This window comes from Camelus dromedarius, chromosome 9, assembly GCF_036321535.1.
Source record: "Camelus dromedarius isolate mCamDro1 chromosome 9, mCamDro1.pat, whole genome shotgun sequence".
In the NCBI taxonomy this organism is placed as follows: domain Eukaryota; kingdom Metazoa; phylum Chordata; class Mammalia; order Artiodactyla; family Camelidae; genus Camelus; species Camelus dromedarius.
In genome coordinates, this window is record NC_087444.1 from 47,289,075 (window position 1) to 47,317,062 (window position 27,988).

At 32.0% G+C, this 27,988-nt stretch overlaps 1 protein-coding gene across 7 annotated transcripts in view; it reads right to left on the reverse strand.

Moving 5' to 3' along the window:
• The window catches only part of CHD9 (chromodomain helicase DNA binding protein 9), a 208,614-nt gene that overhangs the window by 107,035 nt on the left and 73,591 nt on the right, over positions 1-27,988 (reverse strand). For all 7 annotated transcript variants that reach the window (XM_010990074.3, XM_031458441.2, XM_064489165.1 and 4 more), the window contains exon 2: positions 25,519-27,141. In XM_010990074.3, coding sequence (XP_010988376.2) covers positions 25,519-26,976 — 1,458 coding nt within the window. In that variant the 5' untranslated portion in view covers positions 26,977-27,141. The remainder of the gene's footprint in view (positions 1-25,518; positions 27,142-27,988) is intronic.

Here is a 27,988-nt window from a genome sequence, read left to right on the forward strand (position 1 = left end):
TAAAACTATAAGGAAAGAAAATGAAACAATGGTTACCAGGATCTAGGGTTGAGGGAAAGGCTGACTACAAAGAAGCATCATAGAATGTTTTGGGGGTTACTGCAAAACTATTTATCTTGATTGTAGTGTAATTACACAATGTGCATGTTTGTCAAAACCCACAGAACTGTACACTAAAAAAGGTGAATTTTACTAGATATAAATTATATCTCAATAAACTTGCATTTTAAAAAAGATTAATGTTCTTTTGGCTCCAATTCCCATATTAAGAAACTAATACCACCAGATTTTAAATCTAAGTTAATGTCATGATTCCTTTTCCTTAATCCCAGTACCTGTCCTTGAAGCCTTGTCCTATGACTGTTAACTAAGTCTCTACATAGTGCCTATTCCTAGATTTCTGTATTATCTTTTCTCACTCATCTGCTTTCAGGAGTCTATATTATATGTGGCTGGACCTCATTAATACAACAGAACTAATTAGACATCTTCTATAAACGATTTGTGTCTTATAACTCCTATTCCATCCTTCCTTCCCTGTCCAAATATAATACTACATAAACACACACACATAACTCTTTGCCAGGTAGGTCTTAGCAACATTAGAGTCACTGATCTCTTTCATGTCTGGTTGTGCAAAAGACTTCAACAGATTCTTCACAAAAGAAGATACGCATTTTTGGAAAACAAGCCCATGAAAAGATGCGGAGTGTCATTATCCACCAGGAAAATACAAATTAAAACTATAATGGGATACAATACGCACCCAATCAAGTGGCTAAAATTTAAAAAACTGACGATACCAAAAACTGAAGAGGAGTGAGCACCTGGACCTCGTACACTGCAGGTGGGAATGTAAAATGGTACAAATCCACTTTTGAAAACAGTTCAGTATTTTTTAATGAAGTTAAACACACATTCAACTCAGCAACCTCATTACCTTTATATTTATCCCCTCAAAATGAAAACACATGTATACAAAAAACTGAATTCAAATGTTCACAGAAACCTTATTCATAACAGCCAAAAATGAGAAACAACCCAAATGTCTATCAATAGGTAAATGGACAAATTGTGGTACATTCATAAAGTGGAATGCCAGTCATCCATAAAAAGGAACAAACTACTGACTCACACTACATAACTGAATCACATATGCACTGTGCTGAGTAAAAGAAGCCTGACTCAAAAATATACCTAATGTATAATTTTATTTATATGACAGTTTCGATAAACAAAACAAAAATATAAGGGCACAAATCAGTGGTTGCCAGCAGCTGGTGGTTGAGGGAGGGGTTGCTACAAAAGAGGATAAGGGAATTTTGGAGGGATATGGAATCATTCTGCATCTTGATCAGTGGTGGTACTCACATATACTTGTCAGAACTGCAGTAAAAACAGTGTTTTTTTTTTTTTTTTTTACTATTTTAAATTATATCTAAAAAACAAAACTACTAATACATTAAATAACATGGATAAATTCCAAAAATACTATGCATTGTGAAAAGAGCCTGACACAAAAGAATATATACCATATGATTCCATTTATATGTAATCTAAGACAAACAAAACTAATTTGATAGTGACAGCAGATCAGTGACTGCTTGGGGCCAAGGATGAGAGAATGACTGCCTGCATGGAAGGAAAAGGAAACTTTGGGGGATATGGAAACGTTCTATGCCTTGATTGTGGTAATGACTATACAGGTGCATACACTGTCAAAAACCATCAGATTACACTCCAAATGGATATATTTTATCATATGTAAATTATGCCTGAATAAAGTCAATTTTAAAATGTACTTACCAACTAATCACAAATGTAACAGGATTAATTTTACCCTGAATTATGTATTTAACAATTCTTCTTCTTTAATTAGTTTTAATTACTTCACTACAAATGCAAATTAGATTATATTATCCTAATTTCTCTAATTTATGCTAGTCTATTGGCTAGTAGTAGATACCCAATTTAGAAAACACTTGCTAAGAACATATTACATACAGGTAATATGTTCAACAATAGACTATGGAGAACAAGTAAGAAATATGAGATTAAATGCTGTCTACAAAAAAAGTTGATATCCTTATTGCAGAAATTATATAGCTATATCTATATCACATTTCACATATAAAAAAGGAAGAAAACAATAATCACATGTTTGAGGGAACAGCTAAACCAATATGGACTACAGAGGAAAAGGAAGCTTGATCTGTGTTGCCTAAGAATAAGTTAATTTCTACAATGAAAAGATAATGAGAAGATATTCAAGGGAGTGAGCTAAGAGTGAGCAAAAGCATAACAACTGAAGTAAGATTTGCAGACTGGCATTTCACAAGCTATAGTCCAAGAAATTGTGAAATATTAAAACATTCATATTCATATAAGGTTCTGAGATGCTGCCTGTGTTTTACCCTCCTTGGAACATTACGATAAATTATAATTTATTAAAAGCTCACTCTGAGAAGTCCATAGAGAATAGTAGTAAATGACTTTGAATGGACTGGATAGGGCAAAACTAAGAAAAGCCTTTGATTCTTAGTGTAGATGACAATAACTCTTGTATCTTTTAAAAACCTTTCTTTTTTAAGGACAAAATGTTTTTAAGAGTTGAGAAAGAAATTAGGTTTGTCCCCACCCATCTCCATACTACCACACCCCCTTAGGATAGAAAGCCATTAACTGCTATATAATCTTTGTCAGCAATAGAGGGATTTAATCAGCAATTTATCCTTCTATATTGGAAGGAAGCCGTAAGAAAGAGCTTGGGAATCAACGTGTACCAGAAATTTGTTGGCTCTATTCTAATTGTGTGTGTGTGAGCGTGCATGCATGCACGCTCACACATGTAGGGAGGACATATAAACCACAGTTCAATATGGCACTTTGAGAAGTATTTTAAATAAGAGGGTAAGGGAATGAAAAATTTAATATTAAAGTATATCCCTGTAATACAAATACAAAAATAAAAATACTTAACTGAATATAGGTCACAATATACCATCAATATTAATTTTCAATCATTTTATCAATCCTAAGTATTTAAATTAAAATGAATTTATACTTATACCTCTCCTATCCATCATCCTATAAGACATGGAATAAAGTGCAGTGACTACAAATGCACTATATTCTGACAAAGGATGTAAAAATATTTTACAAATTGTTCAGTTTAATGCAATCATCCAAGATGACATACTGAAACCCAAAAAAGCAAACACTGGTATAAATAGCGAATTAAACTACAGACCAATATTCCTTATCAATATAAACAAAAATATCCTCAACTATATATATATATATATATATATAGTTAAAGTTATAGTTATAGTTATAGTTATATATAAATATAAAATATAAACATTTATCCTATCAGTGCAAGGTTAATTTAATATCTGAAAACCAATCAATTAATGTAACATGATATATCAACAAAACAAAGAATTAAAACCACATGGTCATATTAACTGACACAGAAAAGCATCTGACAAAGATCAACATCTTATGATAAAAATCATTCAACAAACTTGGAGTAGAACAGAAAGTCCACCCCTAATAATGGGCATCTACAAAAAAACCTGCAGCCAATACCAGGCTTAATGATAAAAGACTGAATGCTTTCCCTAAGATCAGGAACAAGAGAAGGATGCCACTTCTATTCAACATTGTACTAGAGATGCTAGCCAGGGCAATTGGGGAGGGGAGGGGGGAAGCATACAGATTGGAAGGCAAGAAGCAAAACTACATTTATAAGCAGAATATATATACATGACATGATTATAATTTTTAAATCCTAAGAAAACATTAGTAAATGGTACCTGATAAGGAATTTATAGCTACAATAAAGAATTCCTACAACTCAATGATAAAATGACTAAATAACCAAGTTTGAAAATTGGCAAAAGATCTGAATAAGCATTTCTCCATAAGAAGATACGTAAACGGCCAATAAGCCCATACAAGATGTTCAACATCTTTAGCCATCAGGGAAATGCAGATCACAACCACAATGAGGTAGCACTTCACACCTAGCAGAATGACTATAACCAAAGTCAGATAAGATCAAGTGTTGACAAGTATGGAGAAATCTGATCCCTCATACACTGCTTGTGGAAATGTAAAATGGTGCAGCTGCATTGGAAAACAATCTGAAAGTTACTCAAAAGGCTAAACACAGAATTATGACCCAGCAATTTCACTCCCAGGTATATACCCAAGAGAAATGGAATCTTGTACATGAATGTTTGTAGTATTTATTCAAAATTCCCAAAAAGTAAAAACCTAAATATCCATCACTTAATGAATCGGTAAATAAAATGTAGCACAGCCATACAACGTAATATTGGCAGCAACAGCAACAGCAAAAAAAAAAAAAAAAATGAAGTACCAATACATGCTATAACACAGATGGACTTTGAAAACATTATGATAAATTTTAAAAGCCCAGAACAAAGGACCACATATTGTATGATTCCATTTATCTGAAATGTCCAGACTCCATAGCAGATTGGTGGATGCCTAGGGCTTGTAGTGGTAGGAAGAAATAAGAAGCACCATTAACGGGTATGGGGTTTCTCTTGGGAGTGATGAACATGTTCTAAAATTGACTGTACTAGTTTGACAATTCTGTGAACTTACTAAAAATTACTGACTTGCATATCTAAGTGGGTAGACTATACAATATGTAATTATATTTCAATACAGCTTTTTTTTTAAAATAATGAATTCTATGGAAGTAAAACAACTTTATTCCAAGTGCTTTCTTGAGTATTACAAAGTTTCACTGAATTTACATTGTGACTCACACAAAATATTGTTATGGTCATTTAAATAGCCATTTTTCTTTTTCCTAGTATATTCCTTTACTTAATTAATCACTTAAATATGAAACAATTCCCCTGTTAATTAAAAGAAACTTTCACCCATAGGGCCTTTCCACATAAACTATCTAAAATTAAAAGTTTTAACTTACCAAGTATATGGTAAAATTAAGTAGACTGAACAAAACACTGACATTAATTTCTTCTGCATAAATACACCATTATGTATTTTCTAAGTTTGCCAAAATAGTAATCAGGAGCTTACAATACTGATTTAGTAAACTATATATCACATTCCTGAAAGTTTATAATATATATAAACATTTAAAATATTCATTTCTACTTTTCTCATCTTTTCAACCTTTAAAAATAGTCTTTTTTATTTTTCCTCTCATATCTGGACATCTCAAGATGAGCATCATTGTGATATTTACTAATAATTATATGGTTATTGAAACAGGTATCTCTAATGGGTATGAGAACTACAATTTAAGTTTCTACTTTAGAATTTTAATTTTTTGCTGAAAGTAGAGATAAATAAATTGTACTTATGTTAAAACTTTTTAGAAACAGTAATTATTGTCATGCAGTAATTCATATGATATACTTGAGCAAAAACTGGAATGATTGTATGAAACTTAGTTACAGGAATGAGCAGACCAATGTTATTACTAGAAAAGATTAAAACTAAAATAATACATGTCTTTTCTTACCATTTACTATGTAAACTTAAGTTTTTTAATAGTAGCTCAGATATACTTTTGAGTGTTAAATTGGGTTTAATGTCAGCAAGACAAAATGCTTCCTTAAAATTTTTTCTTACATGTTTTAAAACAAGCTTAATATCTCAGTGTGATACTGGATGAGTTAACATCTCAAGCACTATTTAATTCCTTTAGTTGATAGTAATAATCCTGAAAAAGTTGTTGAGGACTGGTGTCTCTAGTTAAAAGTAGTAAAAAAATTATTTTACTATGGATGATTAATTAAGCATGTACACTATCATTACAATGTACAGTTGCTTTTACTGTAAAAAATCTGATGAATTTAAAAGTCTTCACTTTGTTTTTATTGATTAATTTTATTCTTGGTTAGTCTGACTTTCTGTAACTTCAGAGGATAATCTTTTGGAGACATTTTCACAGCAACTGACAGTGTCTGGGAAATGAGTATTGATAAGGATTCTTCACTGGGGTTTAATACAATTTGTGTTGTCATTGTCACAGTATATTTGAGTCAAAGTTCCTTATGTTCTAGGTGAGCCAATTTTTTTTTCAGATTTCTAACGTTTTAAAAAACTTTCATCAATCAGACTTCAATACTTGATAAATACACATAATTTGAGCTATAAAGAAGAAATCTAGCCTAATTAAATGAAAAAGATTTATTTTTTGTGAGATTTCACACATACATGTCCCTAATTCTATTAATAAAGCATTAAATGTATTAAAAGACCTACCTACTTTTCGTTAAAATTTATTACGTAGAATTATAAATCCCCAGTAAGATTAAGTATTTTAAATATATGTATGAATGTATGACTATATGTACATATACATGAAACTACTTATTAGCTAACTTTCTATTTGCTTTATGAATATAGTCTTTTCAACAGCACTCTCAAAAACCATCCTTCTACTACATAATACTTTTTTAAAGCTATTAAGATCAAAATGATGTACCTATTTAAAAATATCAGTTTCTAGACTAAGCCTCAAATCAACATTAATCTGTATGTTGGTACTTTTTAAAAAACATAACTGTGCAAAAAGACAAAAGTGTATAGAAGTATTATGCAAACACCCCTAAACCCACAATCAAGGTTTAACAAATGTAATGCTTGTTTCAAGTCTGGTTTTTTTAGATTTGGAAAAATAAAACATACTTGAAAACCACTGAAATCCCCAGTCCCATTCCTTTCTCTTTCTAGAGCAAACCACTAATCTGACTTTGTCATGTATCTTTTCAGTATATGTTTCTGTAATTTCATCACAGAGGTCTGTATCCATAAACATCTAGGAAGGAATGAGGAAGAGAGGAATAGTTATATATATAATTGTTTCTTTAAAAGACAGAGATTTGAAGTCAATTAGGCCAAATATTAGTATCTATTTAATCTCATTTCATGAGTGTTAGCTTATTTTCTCTATGTTAAAAATACTGTACAATTAAACATTCACAATAAAACAAAATAGTGACTTTGGAGTTAGGCAGCCTTGGGTTTAAAACACCTTTCTGCTACTTAACAGCCATGTAACTTTGGGCAAGTTTGTTAATCTTTCCAAACTTTAGTACCCTCATCCATAAAGTGTGGACAATATTGGTACCAAATACATAATACTGTTTCCAGTATTAAAATAAGCTAATCCAAGCAGTGCATAGTGTGATAACCAGCTAATATTTTTTGAGTGTCTATTTTCTAAGCTCTTTACAAGATTATCCTATTTAATCTTACATCTATCAGTCACTAAAAGAGATAGGTATGGAACTAAAAGTGTGTAGTTAGTAATTTGCGGTTAGATTGTTATTTAAAAGAAAGGCAAATGTCTTTATTTTAATAAATGGTGATACAGCAGTTAGAAAAGATTTGGGAAGTTAGATGGGTGCCATGTGTGAGGACTTAATGCCAGGCCAAGTGAAGACTTTGGGCAGGGACAAACCATACTAAAGCCTACACCAGATTAATCTGGTGTTAAAGAGGGACAAAGCACAGGCAGTGAAACTACTTTAGGTGAAGAAATCTGCATTCAGTTGAAAAATGTAAAACTAGATTTCAGAAGACACATATTTTGAGAGTGTATGCTACAAATTGATGGATGAGGTATGGGACATTACAGGATAAATGAAGTAGAAAATATAGAGTGAAAACACAAGAGAGCTTTGGCCAGAATCCTGGAGAACCTGCTTTTGTAGGGCAAGAGGAAAAAAAAAAACACCCAATAAATTAGAGAAATAATAAGCATTTTAAGACTTTGTAGTGTCCTTGAATCCACAGAAACAGATTCCAAACAAAGTGATGAACAACAGTATCAAAAATTAAAAGATACTGAACAGGACAAAAACAGGTAAAAGATTACAAAGTGGCTGTAAGAAGTTACCAGTATATCCCTTTCTCTACATTTCAGTAAGTACAGATGGTTTCTCCTTACCAAAAGTACTGTCATCTATGTTTCCCCTTAATATATCACTGAAACAATTTTAAAATATTTATAATCTCCCTCATTCTTCTCTTCCCTCAAGATAAAAGAAATCTAAAAGAGATCGTAGCAACTCACTTGTCTTCCTCAGATTATGCAAATCCCTTTAATTTATCCCAGTTTTAGCAAAGATTCTCCCTGAAGGAAAAAGTAAATTTAGAAGGCATGTTAAAGCAAAGGTAAGGTAATGAATTAAAAAAAATGTCAGAGAGGAACTCGTAGCTGTTTACAGACCACTGCTCCTCAAAGGACATCTTGTCAACTAGAAAACATACAAAATTCGTATGCCCGGTTCAACTAGTAATTTTTTTTTAAATGATATAACAATAAAGACTTCAGGACATTTTTAATTCTCAAGTCATGATCAAAACTAGAGAGCTAAAACATTTCATTAGGATGTTTTAAGTGAATTTTAAAAATTAAGTAATTTGTCCTAACAATTGGGAAAATCTGAAAAGAATTAGATTTTACATGAAATGTGGAGTTACTATTAATTATCTTCAGTGTGATATTGGTTGTGTATAAAAATCTATCTCTTCATTCTTAGGAGATGTAAGATTAAGTATTTACATGGAAAAAAATCTCCTGATGACTAGAATTTACTTTCAAATCATATAGCCCCAATCAACAAAATCTATGTACTTATATAAATATAAATAAAGCAAATACGGCAAAATGTTAACAACTTTGTTGAAATAAAAGGGCATTTATTTACTATTCTTTCATTTATTAACCCATTTTATTTATTTTTCTGGATACTGAATATTTTTCACTAGAAAAATAGAGAAAATAACTTGGCCTGATCTACTGCCACACTAACAACTCACTGGAACATACACACATATTCATAGGACAATTTTACTTTAATCCCCAGAACACAGATAACTTTGTTTTTAAGAAAATTTTAAAACTATACAGTTATCCACAAACTCTAAAAAGTATTTCACAAATCAACAATACTTGAATTGATATATTCAAAGCCCAATGTATGGATAATGATAATGACTTCCATAGAGAGAAAAATCTTTCTCCTGGTCATAGACAAGCTAGCTAACTGCACCCCTCACTAATTTATCAGATCTCACAAACAAACTTCACAAATCTGTACCACTGCTCATAAAGAAAACACCTCCCTTTACACTGTCACCTTCTTTGGGCCGCACAATTTGGAGGGTCTGTTTCCAGCATCACACCTCTCCTCAGGGCCAAAAGGATGTACTACCACTCTCCTCTTTCTAGAACATGCTCCAAATATGCAGGAATTCTCTACCTAAAACAGTCTCACATCTACCTACAGAGCCCACCTGGGTCTATTCTCTAAAGGAATTCCTTCACGGCAAGGAACACATCCTGCCTGTAATGTGCATAGTTAGGCCAAAGAGATGGGGAGAGGGAGATGGAGCTTGGATATGAAGACTGAGAAGTCCACATGTGTTCATGAGGCCCCTCTAGATGCAGGATGGAACCCACTTCTGCCATATTTTGGATGTAGAACTCACAGAGCCCAGAAATTTTAAATTCAAACCAGAGCTTCTGTTTGTCAAAGAAGGACAGAACATATTTAGCAATTTATTGGCTTTATTTACAACTTTTAAATAGTTTGACACACAATTTAAGAGCTTTCTTTTGTACTCTTTCCTTGGGACCCACAAATACTAGAGGCAAGCCTGCATAAAAAATGAGTTTAGAGACAGTTATGCAAGGGGAAAAAACTAAAAGGGAAACAGAGTCAGGGAATCTCTGCCACTAAAAAGCTATACAGACTTTATACCTGTGCCTTAGTTTCTAAGACTATAAAATTTTTCAAAATTGATTATTAATTAAAGATCCTAGTTCTAAAAATTAAAAAAATCTTTAGCAATGAATCATTAAACAAATTTACTTTATATGATAGTATCAGGTCTAGGACTTGAACCCAGTTCTCCTCACTACAAATTCAGTGCTTTTCCCACTTTACCAAAGAAACTTACATTTGAAAACCCATCTGCAAAAGATTTATTATCCAACACTGAAAGTGAGAAATAAATGATAAATGCCAGGAACAGAAATGAAAACTAATTCCTCTTCCTCATAAATAGCTCATTTTTCTGATGATCCCTACAGCACTATAATATCTAAGATGCTATGAGTTTAACTTGAAATGATAAAAAATTATTTTGTAATCAATATTATATAATTATTAAAACAATTAAGTAAAATATTGGGTTATGTATTACAAAATCATGAATTTTTTCATCTTCTCAAAATCTAGATTTCTCAAATCTGTATTTAAGTCTTAGGCTATAACTTATAAACTGGTACCATGAATCTGTTTTTTTATTTACAAATTAAAATGCCATAATTAGTGCAAGATTATTATGAGGATAAAATGTGATGACATATAAGAAGTATCCAACACAATGCCTGTTTTAGGACAAGGGCTTACTAAATAACTGTTGAATGATTGAAAAAAAATTTTTTTAATTGCTGAATTTATTTAAATCACTTAAATACATATTATTGAGAAGCCTAAAACCACACGTTTCAAACAGTCCAACTCTAAATCATCATAGTATAGATCACTAGATGATTCCTAGCATGAGAAGCAGAGTGAAGAGACTGAGCAGAAAAACACTGATGAGGGATGTTGAGGGTAGGGGAGTATATGTGTGTGGGTGGGGAGGGCTGTATTTTCTGCTCAATTCTGCTGTAAATGTGAAACTGTTCTAAAAAAATAAAGTCTATTTTAAAAAAATAAGAAGGCTAAGATACTCAAACAGGTTTTTCATAACATGAGGTCATAAAGTGATAAAACAGGCCCTTGACAATTCACTCTTTAGTTAAAGGAGTATCTTCTAATTGGCCTCATGGCTTGTGGTAAGCAGAATAATGGCCCCAAACGACATCAAATCAACTTTCTAACCCCCCAAATCTGTGACTACGTTAATTTACATGGCAAACAAAAATTCAGATTGCAGACAGAATTAAGGTTTTTAATCAGCTGATCTTAAAATAGGGGAAGACTATCCCAGATTGGCCATTGTCCCAATATAATCACAAGGTTCCTTATAAGTGGAAGAAAGAGGCAGAAGAGAGTCATGCAATGAGAAAATGACTTGATTGGCCACTGCTGGAGTTAAAGATAGAAGGGAGCTGCACAGAATGTGGGCAGTCCCCATAAACTGGCAAAGGCAAGAAAATGAATTCTCCCTTAGAACTTCTAGAAAGGAATGCACAGCCCTGCCAACACCTTGATTTTAGCTAAATAAGATCCTTTTTGAACTTCTGACTTTCAGGATTGTTAAGATAATAAATTCATGTTGTTTGAAGATATCAAATATGTGGTAATTTGTTACAGCAGCAATAAGAAACTGATATACAGGTCACTTCCTGTTTCAGTATTCCCATACTCTACAGCAACAGAGGATAGTGTGGGCTTCAGAGTCCAACTGCCTGTATTTGAATCCTTACTCTGACTAGGTGTATGACACTGAACAAGCTATTTAACTATCTATCCTATGCTTCAAGCCTGTATCTGTAAAAAGAGTAGATGATAAGTTCTACCTCACAGAATTGTTCTGAAGATTAAATGAAAAAAAAAAGTAAAGGCATGAACATAACTGCTCAGTATTTATTAGATGTTTATATTTTTATATTTATTCATAATTATATAATCTTCACAGGAAAGTTTGTACATTTACCTTAATTTTCTAGGACTCTGTCTAATCATAGTTACACACAATAATTTATCTATAAAGATATTCATCATACTATCCAAGAAAAATAAACTGGTCAAATAAATTATGGTACTTCTGCATTATAAATTATTATACCATCATTAAATGGTGTTGTAAGTCTTCCAATTAAGGCCAAGATGGAGTAACAGGAACTAGATTTACCCTCATGCTTAAAACAACTTATACAGAAGCACAAAGTTCAACAACAAAAGCACAAAGGTCAGCACCAATGGGTGGTGGTGGCAGGGGAGGAGGAAATACACTGTCATATCATTCATACAATATATGTGAAGAGGTATGTTATAAATGAAGGTAAACTAGGATAGGTTAAAGATGTATACTATTAATTTTAAAGCAACTATTAAAATAACACAACCAAGAGTACTAAACAGTAACTCAACAAAAGTTTACTTTGTGTGCCAGTTGTCAATTTATCACCTCACAGATTTAAATCTATACTTCATTGTTTGCTTTGCAACAATGGAGTTGAAACTTGTACACATTTTTCCTTTGTCAGTGGCATAATGTTAAGCTTTGTTAGTAGGGGACATTGGAAGACTACTGGAAGATGAAGGATTCAGTTCCTGGTTCCAGTGTGTTCTCTTCAGCAGGGAACAGAAGAATGCAGCAACCAGCAGCACACAAAATCACCCCATGGTTAACTTCCCATGATATCTTCTTAGGCAGCTTCACAGCAAGTTTTGACTCATAATACCTGTCTATAGGCATCATCCCCTTGTAACTAAAAGAACAGATTCCCACTAAGGCTCACTAACATGACACTGCAACAAACTTCTCTAACATGCAGTGCTCCGTGGTTATGACCTCCAAGAGGTCTGGATTGCAGCCCCGATGAGAAGGGCATGTCCAAGATTTGTTCTTTCCCTGAGTACTTTTTGTCCATTATAGAGGTAGTGGCTGCTCCATTTATCTGCTCTTTTGTGCTCTTTAAAATTTTATTTATGCTTTAGTAGCCAGTTTCACATTAGTCCAATCCTGTGTCAGTTAATAATTATTATTTAAAATTTCCCTGCTCATATTACTGTGTAGTTTCTATCTCTACATTGGACTGTGGCTGGTACAAGTGAGATAATAAAAATTACTGTTAATCCAAAAACAGGCAGAAAATAAGGGAAAGAGGAACAAAGAATAGATGGAAGACATACAAAATTAATAGCAAGACATACAAATGGCCAACAGGCACCTGAAAAACGCTCAATATGCTAATTATCAGAGAAATGCAAATCAAAACTACAATGAGGTATCACCTCACACTAGTCAGAATGGCCATCATGCAAAAGTCCACAAAGGATAAACACTAGAGAGGGTGTGTTGAAAAGGGAACCTTTCTACACTGCTGTTGGGAATGTAGTTTTCCATTTGGAAAACAGTATGGAGATTCCTCAGAAAACTAAAAAGACTTACCATATGATCCAGCAATCACACTCCTAGGCATATATCAGGAGGGAACTCTAATTCGAAAAGATACATGCACCCCAATATTCACAGCAGCACTATTTACAATAGCCAAGACATGGAAGCAACCTAAATGTCCATCAACAAATGACTGAATAAAGAAATTGTTGGGGGACGGTCTAGCTTACTGGTAGAGTACTTACTTAGTATGCATGAGGTCCTGGGTTCAATCCCTGGTACCTCTGTTAAAGAAATAAACTTCATTACCTCCTAAGAAAAAAAAATTTTTTAAAAAGTGGTATATTTATACAATGGAATACTACTCAGTGATAGAAAAGAATGAAATAATGCTATTTGAAGCAATATGAATGGATCTGGAGATCCAGAAGAGAAAGAAAAATATCGTATGATATTACTCATATGTGGAATCCGGAAAAACAAAAAGAAGAAAAGAAAAAAGAGGACAATAACGAACTCATCTATAAAACAGAAACAGACTTGCCAAAAGAGTAAATAATCTTACGGTTACTGGGGGAAAGGTGGTGGGAAGGGATAAATTTAGGAGTTCGAGATTTCCAAATGTTAACCACTATATATAAAAATAGATAAAAAACAGATTTCTTCTGTATAGCACAAGGAACTATATTCAATATCTTGTAATAACTTTTAATGAAAAAGAGTATGAAAATGAATAGATGTATATATATGCACGACTGGGACATTATGCTATACACCAGAAATTGATACACTGTAACTGACCATACTTCAGTTAAAAAAATTAACAGCAAGATGGTAGGTTTAAACACACCAATATAATTAATCACATTATATGTAAATGGTTTAATCAGCTTCATTATAAAATAGATTGTTAAACTAGATAAAAAAGAGAAGAATCAATTTTGTGTTGCCTACAAGAAAGCCACTTTAAATATAAAAACACAAACAGTTTAAAAGTAAAAGGATAGAAAAAGACATGCCATGCTAAAACAAACAGAAAACAGAAGTGACAATATCAATATCAAACAAAGGAGGTATCAGAGCAAAGAATAAATGTAAAGCCCGAAAGTAAGGTATAGACCAAATCTATATAAACGTAAACAAGTTCAAAACATAAACATTTTCTCTGATCACAATGAAGTTAAATTAGAAATCAGTATCAGAAAGGTATCTGAAAAAAAATTCAAATACTTATAAATTAAATAAACACACTTCTAAATAACTCACAGGTCAAATAAGAAATCAAAGGTGGAATTCAAAAGCTTTGAAACTGAATAAAAATGAAACAATAAAAATGTGAGATGCAGCTAAAACAACACTCAATGGGAAATGTATAGTATCAAACATCTAGATCAGAAGAGCTCCATCAATGATCCCAATTTTCACCTTTAAAAAAGAGTAAACTAAACCCAAAGTAAGCAAAAGAAAGAAAATAAAAATAGCAGATACCAGTGAAATATAAAGCAAGAAACAAGAGAAAATCAATGAAACTCCATAAAATTGATAATTCTCTACCACAATGATCAGCAAAAAAAAGAGAAGATATTAATTACCATTATCAGAAGTGCACTCTACAAACTACTGTAGACATTGAAAGAATAATAAGGAAAATGTTATGACAATAAAATTGACAACTTAGATGAAATTCTCAGAGAAGTATCTTGAAAAGCACAAACTACCAAAAGCTCACTCACACATAAATAGCATAAGAGACATACGCCTATTTAAGAAATTAAACTTGTAATTAAAAACATTTCCCAAAATAAAAGTTCAGGACCAGATGGCTTCAACAGTGATTTCTACAAACTTTTAAGGAAAACATAAACTTCTACATGAAAATATAAGAAAAAATCTTCATGACTATAGGGTAGGCATAGATTTCTTAAATATGATATAAGTACAGTCTATAAAAAAAGTAATGAGTGGGACTTTTTCAGAACTAAAAACTTTTGCTCCTCAAAAGGCACTATTAAAAAAGGCAAGCCACAGACTGGGAGAAAAAATTTGTAAAACATAGAATACTACAATTCAATAATAAAAAGTCTACTAAATTTTTCAAATGGGCAAAAAATTTCACCAAAGAAGTTATGTGGATGGGAATAAGCACATGAAGATATTTAACATCATGAATGAGTAAAGCAATGCAAATTAAAATCACAATAAGATACTACTACTCACTGGTCAGAATGGTTTAAATTATTAAGTCTATAAAAGTATTTGCTTACAAAGACTGTACACAAATGTTCAAAGCATCCTTATTCCCCAAAACTAGAAATAATATACACCAATTAAGAAAAGGAATAAATAAATTGTGGTATATCTATATAATGGAATACTACTTAGTAATTAAAATGAATGAAATATTATACCTACAACTACTGGATGAATCTCAAAATAACTATGCTGAGTAAAAGAAGCGACATTTAAAGAGCATACATAAGATATTGTTCCATTATATAAGATTCTAGAAAATCCCAACTGATCTATAGTGACAGAAATAAGATCAGTGGTTGTCTCAGCAGTGGCAGAGGGAGGGGTGGGAATGGAAGAAAGGATTACAAAGAAGCAATAGGGAATTTTGAGGGGTGATAAATATGTTCATTATCTTGATTGTGATGATGGTTTCCCAGGTATATACATGTCAAAATTAATCAAATTGCATACTTTAAATATGTTCAGTTCATTATATATCAAGTATACCTAAATTAAGGTGAAAATTTGATATAGAAAACAAAAAGGTAAATGAGTATAGAGTGTCAGATGAAAAGCAAACCCCAAAATACAAAAAGCGATTATTTCTAGCTGATGGGATTAGTGGTGATTTTCTTGTTTGTGCTCTCTAAATTTTTTCTAAATAATTTCAGTGGACCTGTTTTACTTTTGTAGTTGTCAAATGTCCGTATCTCTTCACATACTAGGCAGTCAATAGATACTTAAACTAAACTGTTTTCATTAACAAATTTAAAATCGTATGAATTCTCAAAGGAGACACATACACATTATCTTACAAAGCAAGGCAAAACTTTAGTATCCACCACCATTTTAGATTATTTATATGTCTATGGATATACTGACTTACTACATTATTTAAGAGGCTCATATATATTTGGAATATGGGTCTTATTTCCTTCATGAGTTACAAAAAAAAGCAGAATGCCTTATATAGTCTTACATATGACAGGTGTTCCACATATATTTATTGAATTCATCAACAAATGAATGTCTTATAGCTGTCTTAGAATTACAACTACGTCAGTGCTTAGCACATAGTATGTTCTCAAAAATTTGTATCCAACTTTTTAAAAACTTTAAATCCCTCTATTCAATGTAAGTTTAACTTAAATCAAATACCAAGCAAGGATCACTTCTTACTTCACACACAGCACAGCATCACGCAAACTCAAAGATGTTGACAAAGTACTTATGAAACTGAATCCAAAATTTCTGGAGTCACAAGCTTCCAACATAAAAACATAACTAAGAAATTACACAATAGTACTCAGATCCTGTGGCATTACATAGGATAAGTAAAGCAAATGAGCTCCTTGAAGAAATGGCCGATTACAGGTCTGAGGCAGGGAAATTAAACATTTCTTCTTACACCAGAAAGCAGAAGTACTTAAAGACTAATGAGGACATGTTAAAAGGGCATAGAGTTGGCTTGAAAAGATTCCCACTGGCAAAATATTCAAAAAGAATAAGAATGGCAATGGATTATAACATATTCGATTTTTTTTTTTTAATCCATGGGTCCAACTCTTTGTAGAAAAATCCCATCTGTTAATTACAAAGGGGTAAATGTACTTATTACTAAGTGGTAAAATTCAGCATCACCAAAATGGGGGAAACTAAAATCACGTCTCCTAATGTGATCCAACAAAAGTACACAAAATCAACTATGTAGTGCTCTTACCAAGAAATACGTAACTTTGAATTATGAAGAAACAATTAGATAAACACAGACAATGTGTCTGGACTTTTTAAAAATGTTGGTGTCAGGAAAGAACAACAAAAAGCACGGAAAGCCTGTACTAGGTTAAAAAAGATTAAAGAGACATAATAACTAAAAGCAATGCCTGACTTTGATTGGATCCTGGATTTTAAAACAAACATCTATAAAGATTATCGGGATAATTTAAGAAATTTGAATTTCAATTACCTAATATCATGTTATTGATGATGCTAAGTTTTATCACTTTGTAAAAGTAACTTTAAAATGAAAAGAGTGAGAAAGCAAATGGGGCAAAAAATTAACAACTACTGAGTCTATATGAATGGTATATGGATGAACATTGTATTATTCTTTCAACTATTCTGTATGCTTAAACGTTTTCAAAATAAAAAGTTAGGAAAAATAAATCTGGCAATATAATCTTTTAAGTGTAATACACCTCTCGGTAACTAGTTATTTCTTTTTACAGAACAAATAGTACTCAAGGTTCAATCACGTAACAGTTTTTTTTTTATAACAGTTTTGTGGTAGTTTGTAATAAATTTAAGTAGACTAGAAGTTTTACAGAAAAGGGCCTGCTTTCTTGGCTCTGCCATTTACAAGAGCCATTGGACTTCAGACAGTTGTATATTATATGCACATATATTATAATATGATATATAAAATGTATATGAAGAATCAAATAATTACAATTGCCAAAATGTCATGAAATAAAAGCGCTAATGTATAAACTTAGAGAAATACCTTCTTTAAACTGGATTGGTCAAAGAACTTGTTTATCACTTATTCCAAATCACTTAGTTGGAGGGCTAAGGGAAGTGCTAGAAACCAGTGTCAATTGAAACTGAATCAGAAATGAAAAGAGAACACCTCTGAAATTATAAAAATAGATCAATGGGAAAGTATGACTTAATTTTCAGTTTGAGTTCTTCAAAAGCAAAGGACCATATCTGATTCATTTTTGCAAACTCAGTGCCCAGAATAATCTCTTACACCTGGTAGACATCTAGTAAATTAAATACTGAACAAATAAAAGACCAAAAATGCAACATTTCCAAAAACAGATATCATATAAAATTCAGTTATTCATATATACACAGTTTATATCTGCATTTGACAAATATAACAGGGGTGCATTTTTTAACACTAAAAATATAGTTTAAAACTTAAGATACATTAAAAGATACACATGCAAAAAAAACCCAGAAACTTAAAAAATATTTCTCAATTTGGACACAACCAGTTATAAATATATTTTATAACACAATACGTTAATTGTAAGTATCTGATCATCTGATCATAGTGTGGTATCATTCTCATTTCTGATCACCCTTAAACATTATAGAGTTTAAACTATAAGAAAGGAATGTGCTAACTAGTTATGTGATAGCAAGCAAAATGACCTAACACTGTTTTTGCTTTTTGTATGAGGATAGAGTAAAATCTTATTCAGCTCTAAAATTCTACAATTCCATGAAATGTTTAGTGTAAACCTGTACTGTTTTCAGGTATACAAACATATATTCATGTAGGAAAAATCCTTGCTTAAGGATTGTCCTTAGCCATTATTATCTCGTAATAACATTAATGGAATATAATCCATAAATACTGACTCACTATGTTGCACACCTGAAACTAATATTGTAAATCAACTAAACTTCAACCCACAAACATACAAAAGATTGCCTCCTTTCATAATTTGTAAGGTATTACTCGCATAATAAGTGTACAAGGTATTATTTGCATAGTTGACCATAGTAAATTACCAGATTTTATTTAACTGAAAACTGCAGTCAAAGCTTCCTATTTGTTTACTATCTCTTCAGATATATCACCCACACCATATTGTGCTAAAATATTTCCTTAATTTAAAATCATTTCAGTCCAATTGCTCAAATAAAGAAACTTAATCTCCCAAATTTAAGTATTTCAAAACAGCTATATATTATCATAACACAAATAAAGTTTGATGGCTTAGTAGACCCTAACACTTTTTTTTCAATTTCAGACATTAATAATTATAAGTAAATGACTGAGCAGTCCTAAGGTATCTGGGATTGTACCTCATCAATGAAATTAAATATAACGTACGCCTATAATTTATATAATATTGTATATCAACTTTACTTCAATAAAAGAAGACAGCAAGAGTTTAAAAAAATTAAATACAACAAAATTTTGTTAGACCTACTTTGAAGTTTGGCTTCAGTCTCATGCTCTTCACACTGAACTAATGCAAAAATTTCTCACCAACTGCTGCCTCTTCCCCACCTCTGGAATTCACTTCCTGTTCACCTCTCACCCTTAAGTATGCATATCAGAAGTCAACAGCCTTAACGCTACTGTTAACAACTAGAGCTTCTGTTACTCAGTGTGGAGCTCAATCCTTCCACAATACAGTACATAGTTTAATAATTAAGATCATATTTTAGAACTAGCTAATACCCCACAAATTTCCCAGTCCACACAGAACATTTTAATCTAGAAGATTTGACAGAAAGGTCAAAACCAAAAACCAGTCTACTTTAACTGAAAACTAACTAAAAGGGAAATTCCTGTATAGAATGTCTATTTTGTGTTTTGGCTTAGAAAACTAAGACTTTTGAAACTTCTTATAAGCAATACCATGCCAAATGCATAAAGATTTAAACAAATTTTGATAAACAGAGGGCTGATAATTTATAAGAATTTAAATTATTCAATGAAACAACCTAAATATTACTTAAGTAGTTTTTTCCCTTCTTTTGGTCTAGGGCATAAGTGGAGTGACAAGTTTTTTAACTATTTGTTATCTGTTGATATTTTGACTTAGGAAAAGTTGCCACTATTTAAAAAAAGAAAACCAAAAAAACTAGCAAAGAGCTTGGAATCCTCTGAATGCAATGGGTATGAGCAAAGTATAGCAAATTCCTTGCTTTAGTTTTCCATAGGTTTTCCTCTCTTTTCAATAATAATTTCACTTACATGCAAAATTAGCTATGTTTCTGCTTAAGATAACTTTCAAATACCTAATGAGTTCCAATAAATTCTTAAGTGAGGGTAACTCCTGGAGGTGTAACAATAACCATTACAAATTTGAACATACAAGACCTCCCTATAAAAATCAAAGATTTCTTTTCATTTTTTCCTAACTGAGCATTCTACCACCATCACCATCACCATCACCATCACCCTCAGTGGGGTGGGGAGCCATATAATTTAAAGCTTTTGATGCTTAATAGAATACATTTCAACTGTCTGGAAAATTTACTCATCTATAATAAATAATTCCCTGACATTGCTGGATAGCAGAGAACATGTTATATTTCTTTACCTTTCTTCATTATTTGTAATTGCCACTCAGGAGCTAAATTAGACAACATGAATGTAACCCAAAATTACAACCAGAAAATGAAAGAGTTGAAAAGAACCTACCAAATATATCCATTTCCCACCCACTATAGGAACTCCTTCTGTGACACATCTGAGCTTTTCCCTGCTTTCAATGAAAGAGCTTTATTTAAACTTCCTTACACTAATCTGTTTTTCTGTGACTTCCACTTAGTAGATGTAAAATTCTGACCTCTAAAGTCCTTCAAATATTTGAAGATAATTATCAGGTTTACTTTTAGGGCATTTGTTATCATCTTAAACACAATCTTATTAGAAAAATGTCAAAACACTTTTGGAAGCAATAGCTATTTCAGTTTACTTTTTTTTTTCTTTCTTTGTTTTGGGGTTGTTTTTCCCTCTGATAATAAATAAACTATCTGCCAATACAGCTAGAAAACATGAGATGAGTGGTCTTCTCCACTTAAGAGATTCTTAAGCAAGTTTTTGCCTCATCAGTAAGGTAGATTTTTGAAGGGGTAGGAGATAGGGTGAGTAGGGAGAAATCATTTGGTATGTTATTGTTATTTATTACAGTGTATTAACATACTTTGAAGTAAAATGAAAGTAGTTAAGACCATATATAATGGAGTCAAATCCGATTTGAATTCAGTTTAGCCACTGGCTGTGTGACTTGGGGTATATTACTTAATTTCTCTGTATCTCAGCTTCCTCCCATGTAAACTGAAGGAAATAACTGAATCCAAATAAAAGGATTGTTGTTAAGGATCAGCTGTAAAGGATCAACATGTTAATAATCCATGTTAAGTATTTAGAACAGCGTTTGGTACAAACATAGTGCTCTATCACAGTGCTAATTATTCAAATTTTTGCTTATTACCATTCATTTACTCTAAGCTGAATTATTATGGTAATATACATAACAAAAAATAAAGATATTTTAATTATCTTGATTCAGATTTTTCCAGCTCTCAATAATTACTTTTATATGGTATTTTAGCAACCTTAGGATGGCAAACTTTCAGCCATTCCAAATCATTTTCAGAAAAATATTTAATGACATGAAAAATGTCTGCAACATATTAACTGGAAGGTTAAAAAAGCAATTTGTCAAAAAGCATAAACTATGTGATCCCAACTTTGTTTCTTAAAAGTGAAAAAATACAGAGCATTAGAAGTGACTTGAAAATGAACAGCAGTTTACCTTTAAGCACACAGATCTAGAGCCAGGTGTGACTCTACCTGCTGTCCCATCACCTGGCCTCAAAAATATGTAGGTGGAGGACAGAGGAAGAGACAAAAAACAGACCTCACTGGAAATTTATATATATACGTCTTTTTAAATTTCCTTGGAAACTTATAAAACAAAATTTCAACAGTGTTTTTTTTTGGTAGTGGTATTACAAATAACTTATTTTTTATGTGTCTGTTTTCTACACTGTCCAATTTTAAAATAATAACTATGTTTTAAAAGTTTCAGAAAAAAATCCCATATTTAAAAATATGTCTTACATAGGCTGTTCAAATCTGTCTTTCTCTAAGTTTTTTTTTAAGCTTATAAATGTTTTCTTACCTTCAGGAATAAAAAAAAATAAAAATTCAAGGGAGTAAATAAAGTAATAAATTCATAAGAATAGAAAAGCCAACATGGAATTATACACAATTATATACATTCTTAAATTCTGTTTCCTGTATTGATTGCTATTTTAGCTACCCCACATCTTTCACTGCTATAGACCTTTTACATTAAAATTTAATTTACAAACATTGATAGATCACACAGTGCTGCATATATTATTTCCACTTTACAAATAAGAAGACAAAAATGAAAGATTTTGTGTTATAAAACAGCAGTAAGCATTTGTCGTAAGAAAGCAATGAAAAGTTTATGGTACTATTCTCTCAAAATTCCTTTGCTCTAAAAATTAGAAATGAAAATAAGCTAATATTTTCCCTATTATGTTTTTTGAGTGCTTATATTTAGAAATGTTTGCTGTAGCTTCTCACTTTTTTTCTTTTCTCTTTTTTAAATAATAAAATTCTAGAGACAATTATATAAGAAATGTTCTCAGCAATATTCACTGTTTTTAATGATTGACACAGACTCTAATAAGACATTTCAAATTATATCCACAAACACCCCACTCTCAGTTGGGTGGTAAGAAAAAGCAAGGCTTAGAAATATTTTTTACATATCCAGCATTCCCAGTGGGGCTTTCTAGAATTTTTAATAGAGTGCCATCCACGAGTTTTCAAACAGTAGATTAACGAATATCTTGTTCTGGCTATAACAATATATGTATTTTCTTTTTTATTTTGATGAACCAATTATGCCACTTTATTGTTTTTTAATCTGTTAACTTCTATACATATATTTAACAATACTAATTAAATCTGAAATGAAATTACTGCATTTAAAAGAGAGTTTTTAAAAAAACCCTAAGAAAAAAATTTCTTTTCATAGAATGTGGGGAAAACCATAATAATGTAAGAACTCATTACTATAACATTTTGACTATGTGGTAACCATAACTATTCAAAACATGTCAAAAATTACATAGATAAAAAAACTTACTTGCTCTGCTAAAATCTGTCATAAATTATACATATTAAATAATTTAAATTTCACATATTTAGTATATCTGACCTATAATTCTATACATATAAAACCTATAGATAATTCATATTGATCATAATCATAATAATCATCTCCTACCTTCTCTATCAGTCCATCTCTCCTCTTCACCCCCACAATCAGAAACTCCCAACTCCTAAGTCTTAACACTAACAAATAATAGGAAACTCGAGAATAGACTTTCAATAAGTCAAACAAGTATTCCAAACCAACTGCCCCTTATCAGTTTTTGAACATGTAACAAAAAGAATAAAGTCAGCAAAACAAAACAAACTCTGAAACAAAAAGGTGAGTAGATTTAAATAAAGCCTTATGAATGTATCAGTGTAGACAAGATGATTTATGAAAGGCTGCTGTTGATGGGTCTGAAAAGAATTTCTCTCAGATAGTACTATCTAAATATTAGCATTAGGAACTACTTTAGTTATTTATAATTATCCTCCATTCATTCCAAATCTATATAAAAAGTTTTTACTTCTTTTTAAAGCCAGCAGAACATGCTTAGAAAATCATAAATTTAAAAAAAAAAATCAAAATGATGACAAGGACTTAGAAAAATAAAACTAAAGAGAGATGCAAAGCTAATAAATTTCATATTTCATAACTTCAATTATATGCTGGACAAAGTAATTAGTCAAGCTAGTCAGAAATCTACATAAAAAGTAGATAGATGATCCTAGGTTCAATCAGTACATGTTTTTCCCAGGGTCATTCTAACTCAGATGCTTGGTCCTCTTCCAGTAGAGGGAGCAAAATCATAATATTCTATTGAAGTCACAAAAAGAAAGGGAGAGGGAAGGCTTACAAGTCCCCTTTAGATATCTTAAATCTATCTAGACAAGTGAAGAATTGTACTGAAAATATCATGATCAACCCAAAGGAAAAGACGAAGATTTCAGCTTTTTCAAACACTTCAAGGCTTTGAAATTAAAAAATGGTCCCTAAATATTTAATTTCAAGAACCGTGTATTTCATTGCCCACCAATTCACACAGGTAAACAAGCATTTTATAAATCTTTAACAACGAAGTTTCAGAAAAATGATAAAATATTACATTAAATACATTTTAAAATTTTGAAAGTAATACACCCACATGACAAAAACTATTAAAAAAAAAAAAAAGGAAAGAAAAAGTATAATTGCACTACCCTAAACCAATCTATTTCCTTTCAGTATTTTTCACATGTATACTTTCTTACTGCTATGAAAATGTGTAATTATAAAAACATTTATTAAGTGCTTACTATATGCTAGGCTAGGCACAGTTTAAGCACTTTTACGTGTTACAATTCTTTTAATCCTTATTAAAGCCCTATATTATTCCATATTTAAAGATGAAGCAAATGAGATGCATAGACATTATCCAACTAGCTAAATAAAAGTCATGCAGCTAATAAGCAACATAACCAAGATTCTAAACCAGGTGGTCTGATACCAGAGCCTAGGTTTTTTTTTTTTTTTTTAACTTTTTTTGGGGGGAGAAGTTAGGTAATCAGGTGTACTGATTTATTTTAACGGAGGTACTGGGGATTGAACCCAGGACCTCATGCATCCTAGGCATGTGCAGAGCTTATACTCTTAACCACTTTATTGTGATTTTAATTTTGAATTACGCTTTTCCCCATTAATGTATTTGATAGTCTTCAAACCCTTTTTAATGCCTATAATAGTCCATCTAATATGGATATGGATAATATGGATATGACAATAAACTGTGCTGTTTCCAGTTTTCCCTTATAGATATAGCAAGATAAATATCTTCAGGTATATTACTTTTGCTATATGTGGGTTATTGTAATATAGTACTTTTATACTCAAACATGCCACCAAATTGCTTTCCGAAACACTTGTATCTATTACAAAGCTATGTAAGTTCCAATTTCACCATAAATTTACAAGCACTAACATTAAAAAATTTTTTCCTAATAGGTAAAAAAGAAACCCATTGCAAACTATTACTAAAGCTGCATGTTATTCTGAGTGTTGTGTGTATTAACTCAATTTCCTGTTTTGTGAATTTCAGCTTATATGTTTTGTCTAGTTATCAACTGAGATCTTATCAAATTATCTGAGCTTTTTATAGAAATATTAACTCTATGTCCATTTATATTTGCAATAAAATGTTCCCAATCTATTGTTTTCCTCTTAATTATGGTTATTTAGTTTTCATTTGGTTTTGATAATAAATCTTCCTGTTAAAGGCAATTATAATTGGAAGTTACAAAACATCTTAATACCTTATAATTTTCTAAAAACAGAAGTCTACTGCTTTGAGCACATCAATGAATCACTTTCAAATATAAGACTGTTGAAGAAATAGAAATCTATATCAAAATATGCTTATTCACCTGACAGAATTACTGAGTTTGAGAAATCTTAAATATGTCTCATACAAAATTAACTAAATGAGTAAAAGCCCACCCTATGCCAAACCACCAAAATAAGAGCTACATACCTGTCGCTGTAAACACAGGCGATTTCTGTCATGTAAATGCTGATGATTAGAAAGTGATGAATGCCAACTCCGAGCTTGACTATGCAACTGAGTTTGAGTCATATCAGAAGGCCGTGTTACAAGATGTGAAGTAAACTGCCGATCAAGGTCATGATCTAAAACGTGACTTGAATTATCTTGCCCAAATGCTGACTCATCAAATTGGGGAAGGAGACCCTCCTGAAGGAGGTCTTCTGGGTCAAGTCCTGTGAATGGCTCAGTTTGAGATTCCACTTGATGAAGTAAATTCTCTTCTAAAGATGAAAAGCCATTAGCTTCTACATGATCATTGAAATGGCCCATTTGAGTTCCTGAGTCAACAGGATCTGGGAAGTTCATGTGCACAGGAGATAATTTTGAATTGCTGTAATTACCCTGAGGATGTGATGAATGCAACATTTGGAAATTATTTGAATTCAGTGATGTATTGGGATTCAGCATATGCTGAGTAGATTCTTGCTTGATTCCCCTATGAGGTGAAAAGGAATTACTCCCAGTAAAATCAGATAAAGTTTGATTTGTATGATTAGGTGCAAGAACTGCAGAGGACTGAAGAAGATTATTTGGTGACACATGATTACTAGAAAAGGAATAATGTGAAGAAAACTGTTGTGAATTACTGACAGAACAAGAAGTCATATTTGGGGAAGGTCCATTAAAATTTCCTTCTTGATGACTGCTACACTTGAGAAAGTGCACTGAAGGATTTGACGTTTGAGAAAATTGCTGCATCGAAAGGGATTGTTGTGAAGTAGATGCATTATTAATTTGTGGGGGGTGGTTAACACTGACTCTGTGTGGACCAGAAACGTTAACATCCATAAAATTTTTAGACTGGCTAAGAGAATTTTGCCCTGGGTTAAGATTATTTCTGTTTTGTTGCGAGCGGAGTGAAGTGCACTGTGTTTGTTGTTCATTGGCCTGAAATAAGGCAAAGTCATGGTGTGCCACAAAGCTTTTAGTTTGATGCATAGAGTGAGAATGTCCTTGTTGGTGAAAGGGAGATCCATTTTGATTTGAAATGCTAGTAGCTGTCTGATGGCCCCACATTGGACTGCCGTCTGCTACATCTGGAAACAAACCATTGGGCTGATTCTGGGGGTGGATCGGAGAACAATTAAACTGAGAGTGTGGAGATAACACATGTTCAGCTGGGCTACCAAATGGCTGATTAACTTGGTGAAACTTCATTGAATCAAACTGATTTAACTGTTCATAATCAGTCAGCTTCTGATGTGTTGGAGTACCTTGTACATGGTTCAGTGAGTCTATGTGCAAAGGTTCAAATTCTGCACCCAAGTTCAATTCATCAACTAGTGAAACAGGTCCTGGTTGTACAAATGCATCATCTGACAAACCTTCTAAGGTCTCACCAAAAAGATTGGCTTCATCAAAAAAGTCCATCATTGGATCTGTCATTTTGAAAAATTCAGTAACAATCTGGGTTATTCACTCCAAATGGAGTATATTCAGCTTCTCTGTAGTAGATATTATTGGATCATTTCCAAAGGTCATCAACTGATCTGAAACAGGTCAATGTTCATTATTGCTGTAGACAATGACATGTCATGAAGTGTCAGAATCCTAGGAAAATAAGAACAAAAACAAAGTTTAATCATGAATATTCATTACATTTTTACAAAGTTTTTACGATTTAAAAAACATAAAATCTGTGTACAGTATGTTTTGGAAGAATAATTCATTGCAAATAGCTCATTAATATTTCCTACAAAGAAAAAATGCTGGTACATGGGATATGACTATATGCATTTAAAAGTAACAATGTATATTTCTTCATTTTGAAGTTTACATATAATGACAGAATGTAAAGTAAACCTGAGAATGGAATGTCAGGCTCTCTCCTATACTATGAAATGGTCATCACTCCCCAGCAACTCTAACATGTATAAAATATATACATATTACACTTCAAACTTATGTCTCGCAAAGATAACTGACATCAGAACCGCTTAGATAAGCAAATATGTTGTGATCTTTTGCTCCAGACCTTTTGAGCAGATATATCTACTATTTCATAGGTATACATGGAACTACATAAAGAAGAGCAATTGTGTGGGGTCATGATAAGCTTGCCCTAAATGAGACACAAGTTAGCCATCTGGTCAGCTGACAGACAACAAGGACATGTGGTATGTTGGGGATGTCGCAATATATTGCTACCATGGCCCTCTTGCTCATCCACCAAGGAAGATCAGCCTCCTGACGGTGAACTAATTTAGATACCCATGGAGCAAAACCAAGCACCTTCTGGTAAATGCTTATATGCATTATTCTAAAGTACCTCCCACCATTGAATTATTTAGAATATACATGTTGCTTATTATATTTACTAAACTATACAAATAAATGTGTACCAACAATTAAGCTAAAGCAAAAATAAGCAATAGCTTAAGTTAAGCAATAAAATAGT